Below are 7649 nucleotides of genomic sequence, written 5' to 3' on the forward strand. Positions count from 1 at the left end.
GATCAAACTATGGCATGATAATGCATTTGGAACAAATTTGGAAAAAAATTGTGCCATTAAAACAAAACAAGCAAACATCAACCTTTAAGTACATTCACCAGCATCTTGTTTTCTTTGGATAACTGAATAAAGCAGCATCAAACTACCATAAGTCTCGTAGGGCTAATAATTAGTTCCGATGCATGAAATGAGCGGAACACCACAACTTTTGAATGGCAACGTTCTCCTCCTCTCCCGTTACATCTCATCATGCAAAAAATTTCTTCTATGCACCGTTTAATCTTGTTTTTTATCAAAAGGCGAAGCATATTTTAGTTTCCGGTTGGAGGGTTGAGAGTTAGGAAACAACCAGCATTTCGATGAACGGTCATATTGTGGTGTGCAAGTACTTCATTCACACAGAGTTTGCAGAAAATCTGTGCTTAAGTAAAGAAGCTACCTCCATTCTACATGTGTATAAACTAGTCATTGACACCCAATTCTATTGCATGAACAATGATTATATTATATTATCTTATCTTATCTTTTTTTTGATTAAATAGGGGTATATATACCCTATTTGAGAAGTCGATTATTACTATCACTAGCTATGTCCAGTAAGAATGTATATTCATTAACTTAATGCATAGGTATATATATATAGGGGTCACTGTTACTAGTTCTCAATAGCTGCACCTTACCTTAACAAGAAATGTTGGATCAAACCAATCACATGGGACTGGAAGTGAATAGTAACCTATGAAAATCTCAGGGTTTAATGAAGACATTTGGAGAGAGAGAGAGAGAGAGAGAGAGAGAGAGGTGGTGGTTGTGGGAATTTGAAGGATGATCACATTAGAATGGAAATCGGAAAAGAACAGTAAACCTACATTCTAATTAAGGTTCTGCGCTTACATTAGAGGTCGTCCTAGCGAATCACATAAAATTAACTGTTGATTTGCTATAGGTGATGGATTGGAGAGCAAGGATGGCCACTTTGTGATCTTTTTGGGTAGTGAGTGAGTTAAGACTACGAAACCTAAAATTCATCTTTTGCTGATTGAGAATCTATAGAGCCACTATGCTATTAAAAATATAGAGCATTTGATACTTTCGACTTTTAGGCCCTTAGATCGGAAATTATATGATTGGAATGATCGCAGTCCCCTCTAGAATTGAATGGTTTTTATAAAATAATAATAATATTAATTCAAAAGTTAGAAACGATAAAAAATATTGATCTAAGGGCTAAAAAATTAAAAATATCAGATTCTTTATATTTTCGATAGTAAAATAGCTCTACTCATCGAGAATTGCTTGCTACTCAGCGTAGTGTGGCGCGGTCGGCACGTGACCAGCATACTCCGTGATCATTTTTTTATTTTTTATTTAGGAAATGGGCCTCGGAAGGTCCAAAACGGGGCTAGGGCCATTCTAAAATCCTTGTCTTAATGTAGGGCCGAATCAGACCGGGCTCGAATTACTGGATCGGGTCATGGGTTAATCTGAACCCTCACAGGAATAGGATTAGAGGAAAAACTCCAGTAACTACGGGAATAGCGATTCTTCTTCGTCGTCGGAGAATGGAGAAGCCGATGGAAGAGGGGCCTTCGTCCCCGACTTCGCTGGTGGTGAGTAGCCCTAGGAGGACGATGAGCCTCCTACGGGAGAGGAGGGCGAGGGTCGCCTCCTCCTCTGCCTCCACCTCCGCCGCCATTGCCGAGCTCCAGGAGAAGGGGTTAGAGGAGACGAAGATGAGGGGCGCCGCGTTCGCCGCTGAGCATGGGCCGAAGCCCTCCGAGGTCTACGGCTTCGTCGGATCCATCACCACCGTGATCGCCACCGGTTTCGTACTCTCTTTGAACCGATCACGATCTCTTTGGGTATCTGTGTTCGAATCCAGGGTTTTGGATCAATATTGAGCGTTTATTGGGTGATTTCTCTTGTTTGGTGCAGTGATCTTCTTGGTGTGGGCCTATATACCCGAGCGGTGGTTGCATTCCTTAGGAATCACTTATTATCCTAGCAAGTTAAGCGTTCGATCTTTCTCTTTCCCTCTTGATGCTTGTTGTAGGTTGCTATTGATTTCTTACAGGTGTTTGGGTTCTTAATTCCTGCCATGTGGTGCTAAATTATGATAGAAATTAACTAGTTTTGTTATTCAGTGAATCGAATTTATTAGGATTTTGAGTTGAAATCTGTTGTTTAGGATGAAGCGTGATTAGATCAAATTCCATTGTTTACTTTTCTGTTTTCCCCTTGGTCATGTTTACATTTGATAATGTTTAGAGAGTATATAATTTGGCCAATCGGGCCTCAAATTATCCTAATTACTTATGCTTATTGAAATCCGCCAAACCATAAAAAAAACCTCTACATGAATTAATAGGTATCCAAACAAGGGAATTAAGGAAAGTGAATTCAAATTTCATAAAATTCTACGATTTGGTTGTTGTCGAACAGGGTCAGAGTTTGTAGTATCAATTTATTGTCATTAAGACGTCTAAATTCACCGTGCTGTAAAAACCTGAAAAGGTGGTTTTATTTCCATATATTTATTTGAATAGGTGTCCCTTGATTGTCTTATGTTTGTTTTCTTTTTAGTCAAATAATTTTAATTTACTGACAGGTATTGGGCGTTGGCAGTTCCATCCTTCGTTATTGTAGCAGTCGTTTTAGGGCTGATCTTTTATTTGGGCTTAAACTTTATGCTGACGCCGCCTCCAAATTCCTTCAACACAATGTTTGGTGAGATTTAATTCTTTTTCTTCTTAATTTGTAAATGTAACTTCCAAGATAGTTGATACCAAATGTAAAACTCATTTGTATCTTGGATTAAAATCTTTTGAGCAAATAGTGGATGGTGCTTAAGGATTAAGCTGATATGAAAGGTCGGATGCTTTTGAGGTTGCGGTAGCAAATTTTTACACATTCCAAATGAGTTTTTTGCTGGAAGACATAGTTCAGACATTCACTGCTCAGAATTCTGAGTTCATGTTCTATATAAATGATATAACTTTTGAACTGAGGTTTGATGGTAACATTGCCTGGAGCTGGGAGCAATTCTAAGGAGGCTATTTTTTACTTCCTAAGAATAGAGAGTACTGCTACAAGCTTATGCACTCATTTAGGTTCNGCAGAAAAAATTTGGGGTTTATATTGAACTATTGTATAAAAAATTTAGTACAGAGGGAAAAATTCATCATCTAATAAAGAAAAGAACAACAAATTTAGCAAAAAAAAAAAAAAAATCACACAGAACTCAACTCAGACGATTGAGTTGTCATGATTGTGTGGCAAATTGTCATCATATCTAGTTGGGCTCTACTTATCGGTCCTGCATTGCGTGCATCTCATGTTCTGTTATTGTGCAATGATTCAGAAGGAACAAGTGTAACCATTTCTGTTTCCTGTAGCAAATGCCCTTTCTCAAAACTTGCACCGTTGGAAGCGATACTCTTCGATATAGACGGCACATTATGCGATTCAGATCCTATTCACTACTACGCTTTTCGAGAAATGCTACAAGAGGTATGGCTTCTCGACGAGTACTATTTTGGGGGCAATCGCCGTGCGTTTTGCTCTGATAATAAATCGAATCTTGTACAGATAGGTTTCAATAACGGCGTCCCCATAACTGAGGAATTCTTCGTCGAGAAAATCAGCGGTAAATTCAATGAAGATATTGGCAGAGCATTATTTCCGGATGGTGATCATGAACGGGCGGCGAAGTTCATGGATGACAAGGAAGCTATGTTTCGCAGGTAAGTAAGTTACTAAGAAGCAGCTAAAATGCATGAAACTTCACCAGAAGTACCACAATCTTTACATTGTTCACTAGATATCATAAAATCTACATTTGTTACCTTATCGATCTGGTTGATAGATATCAATCAGCGAAACTTGCATGATCGAAGAAGCCAAATTACCCAGATATCATAACATATACAATTTTGACCTTATTGATCTGTAATAAGCCAAAAAATTTGCTTAGTATACTTCTTTTTGTGAGTGATCCAACAAAGAAATAACAAAAATTTCAGGCTAGCATCCGAGCAATTAAAGGCAGTAGATGGCCTTCACAAGCTGTGCGAATGGATCGAGGAACGTGGATTGAAGCGCGCAGCAGTGACTAACGCTCCGAGGGCAAATGCAGAACTTATGATCTCAATACTCGGTCTCACTGACTTCTTCCAGTTTCTTGTAGTGGGTAGCGAGTGCGAAAGAGCTAAGCCATTCCCTGATCCTTACTTAGAGGCCCTCAATTTTCTCAAAGCATCCCCTAATCACACATTTGTATTTGAGGTATATCCAAATTTGTGCTATAACCAGAAATGATTCTTCATTTTTTAGGTTTTTTTTTTCTCGGCATATAATCCCTGCAAATATGCAAAATTGTGCAAGTATCCCTGTAAATTTGGTTAGTTCTCCTTATTCGTCGTGGAAACTGTGCTTGTTTGCTCGAGCGCCCTTGTCGTGTATTCATGAAGTTTGCATAAATACCCCTAGCAGGGGCGCGGAGGCAGATAAAGACGGATTCAAATGGTCGCATCTGCAAATACCAACTTTGCTGGGATATCTAGGCAATTTGGCATATTTCCAGGGTTATATGTGTGAACGCAATGGCCGATGATCTAAAAACTTTTAAACATTTCTTTTTTCCCTAAGGATTCTGCGTCGGGGATACAAGCTGGCGTGGCTGCAGGGATGCCTGTGGTAGGCCTGGCGACAAGAAATCCCGAGAAGTTACTGAAGGAGGCAGGAGCGAGCTTGCTGATAAAGGATTTTGAGGATCCAAACCTTTGGGCCATACTTGGAGAATTAGATCACATTGGCAAGAAAAGAGAAGCTTGATTTTTGAGATGGTATGGTCCCCGACAACTTTTACGAGAACAAAAAGAATCAGATAAGCAGCGCAGGACATTCATTATCTATAGAAACTTGATATTTTTTAACTAGCTTTAGTCCAATATCAAACTATGATTATACATTCATAAGCCTTTTCTAACGAAATTGGCGATGTTGTATTTAAGTATACATTCATAAGCCTTTTCTAACGAAATTGGCGATGTTGTTGTATTTAAGTATGTATTATCACAGGTTTCATTCTGTCACAATTGCTAATGTATCTTAGAACTAAGTACAATCTCTTTTGTGGACTGTTAAAAAGACAAAACCTTGTAAATCTTAATACAATTAATGTCTCTTGATTAAATTGTCTGCATGGTATTGTAAGATCCTCGTTTGCTGCTTCCAGTTTACCGCACAATCGAAAAGAGTTTTAATTGGACGATTATCTTTTGCGAGTCCAACTAAGTTTTTTGTTCCTATAAGGGAGCTTCTGTTGTGGCGGATAGTTGAAATAAACCTTAGACAGTGACAAGCTCTAACTTGAAACTTCTGATACGACTTCAACATAAGCTCTTTGGAAGAATTTAGATTACAAAACTATTTATGCCTTTTTGAATAGGAAAGTGGAAATGTAGAAATTTCCTACAGCCTGGCCCATAGAGGATCATTCTCCCTTGTAGCACAGTACCTCTTCCTTTGTAGTACAATAGACAGTGGGAGATACCAATGAACCCTGAAGCTTCTTTTTTTAATGTAGCAACCAAAGGTTCAACAAGGTATGGGACACTATGTTGCGTGGTTGTTACGAGGATTAGAAGATAGATTCTGGAATATGCTAGGAATAAAGTGGCTTCCTTATTCCCTTCTCTTATCCTCCTAAAACTATTTTTACATACATGATGGAAAGTTTTCGAAGAAGATGATCCCGCGCGCCTCTCATTAAAAAGGGATGAATCTATACTATTCACATCAGATGGTGCAGATCAACAAAGTTGTAAGCAAATCGATTATACTGACAAATGGTAATATATACCTTACGCAAAGAATCCTATGTATGGAGTTGTAAACAAATTGTTTTTTTTTTTTTTTTTTTAGAGATAGGTAGCACGCTATCCGCTTCGTTTATTTCATTTAGAAATAAACTTAGCTAGAAATGTGAATCAACTAAGATTCGAACTTGGGTCTCGGATATCAATCACCAAGCCCTTTGCCACTTGCTCTAGGGACGGTCGGTGTAAACAAATTGTTTTTAGTGTTTGAATAACTTGGGCTATTTATAAATCTGGAAATGATTTGTGACAACCGCGAATATGATTTTGACTTTTTCTATAATATGCAGTAACTGATAACATAAATAGGAGGTTTAGGACGAGTTTGGCATAAAATTTTATTTTCTATTCTTATCTTCATACAGAGTTAGCGAATAATCCACAATATCAAATCCATATCAGTAAAACCACTGTAAAGATTCTATATATGTGAGGCCTTTATATATATATATTTTAAAAAATAAGAGCAAAATGAAAGAGTAAAGAATTTTTTTTCACTTCCATATTTATATTTTAATTATTTTATTTGTTGGTTGATGTACCGTAGACAGGTGTAGACAGGGTGTAAAATATTACGCAATTTGGATTAAAGTTGTTCTTCTCACCTGTAATTCTAAATAGCAAATGAATTTGATGCTTAAGTAATTTAGCAATAAAAGTACTTTGGGGCACTACGTTGAAGCTTTCTTAATGCAGTAATAAAGGTATCAACACTTGATTGCTTAGGGAGTGTACTCTTTTTTTTTTTTTTTTTGAGAGAGATAAGTAGCACGCTACCCGCTTAGTTTATTTTATTTAAAAATAAATTTAGCTGAAAATATGAATCAACTAGAATTCGAACTTGGGACCTCGGGTACCAATTATTAAACCCTTTGCCACTTGTTCTGGAGACGGTCGGTTAGGGAGTGTACTTATTTTGTTGCTGAATTTTCTTTTCTTTTCTTTTCCGGGCGCAGAGTTGAGCTCAAATCTTAAAATTTTGATAGTACTTGCAATATTGGAACTTAGTTCCCACACGCACAATAAGGGGAAAAAAAGGGGCTTCGGTTAGAAATTATTAGGAACAGTTTTGTTTAAAATTTGTAATATTTTAAAAATATTGTATATTTTATATTTAAAATGGTAACTTACCAATGGTTAAATATGCTTAGTAAGAACAAATGTATTTTTATTAATGAACTACCGATGATTCTCATCAAACATGTAATTGAGAATACTTTTTAATTTGTGGTAATCTAATATTTCTATCACCAAGTAATTTATAATGCTTCTACCATTTTACTCACACCTTCCACAAATACCAACTTGAGTTGAATGATAATGATCAAAATATTTTTAGTACAAAATATGAATCAAAATATTACAAATCGTGAACTAAACGTAATCGATCTTGATATTGTTTGGAATAATTTTACAAAAAAAGCATAACTACAAAAGTTCCACCTGGGGTAAAAGCTCACTTTTCGTGAGGTTCAGTGATCTCGCTATCCATTGATATTCCAAGTTGTAAGGCACAGAAGTAAAAATTAAATGGAATTCTTTTTTTATGAGAAATGTAGCATACAATCCGTTTTGTTTATTTTTTTTAAAAAAAATTTATCTGAAAATATAAATCAATTAAAATTTGAACTTGTGATCTCGGATACCATTCACTGAACCCTTAGCTAAATTAAAGGAGATTCGAGTTCTAGAAGTATAGACTTCGGGATAAGAGTTGTACAGACACAAGATCCCGATTTTGAAATCTATGAAATAAAAAAAAAATGATAA

At 36.6% G+C, this 7649-nt stretch overlaps 2 protein-coding genes across 5 annotated transcripts; both read left to right on the top strand.

Moving 5' to 3' along the window:
• The first annotated feature begins 1475 nt into the window (after positions 1-1475).
• LOC109705273 (phosphatidylinositol N-acetylglucosaminyltransferase subunit P-like) lies at positions 1476-3108 on the top strand. 3 transcript variants are annotated; one of them, XM_020226006.1, is made up of 3 exons: positions 1476-1824; positions 1936-2008; positions 2609-3108. In XM_020226006.1, exons 1-3 carry the CDS (start codon positions 1563-1565, stop codon positions 2736-2738), a joined length of 465 nt encoding a protein of 154 aa, XP_020081595.1. In that variant the 5' UTR covers positions 1476-1562; the 3' UTR covers positions 2739-3108. The 3 variants fall into 3 exon arrangements, 1 of the variants encoding a protein (XP_020081595.1); XR_002214682.1 differs by having other exon boundaries at positions 1477-1829; positions 2626-2727; XR_002214683.1 differs by having other exon boundaries at positions 1477-1829; positions 2609-2633.
• Positions 3109-3249: 141 nt separating this feature from the next.
• LOC109705272 (haloacid dehalogenase-like hydrolase domain-containing protein Sgpp) lies at positions 3250-5194 on the top strand. Of its 2 annotated transcripts, none has more exons than XM_020226004.1 (4): positions 3250-3510; positions 3589-3743; positions 4023-4284; positions 4648-5194. In XM_020226004.1, the coding sequence occupies exons 1-4, from the start codon at positions 3265-3267 to the stop codon at positions 4831-4833; spliced, it is 849 nt and encodes a 282-aa protein (XP_020081593.1). In that variant the 5' UTR covers positions 3250-3264; the 3' UTR covers positions 4834-5194. The 2 variants fall into 2 exon arrangements, with proteins under 2 accessions (XP_020081593.1, XP_020081594.1); XM_020226005.1 differs by having other exon boundaries at positions 3304-3510; positions 3593-3743.
• The last annotated feature ends 2455 nt before the right edge of the window (positions 5195-7649 follow it).

The sequence above is a fragment of the Ananas comosus genome, unplaced genomic scaffold, assembly GCF_001540865.1.
Source record: "Ananas comosus cultivar F153 unplaced genomic scaffold, ASM154086v1, whole genome shotgun sequence".
Lineage (NCBI taxonomy): Eukaryota > Viridiplantae > Streptophyta > Magnoliopsida > Poales > Bromeliaceae > Ananas > Ananas comosus.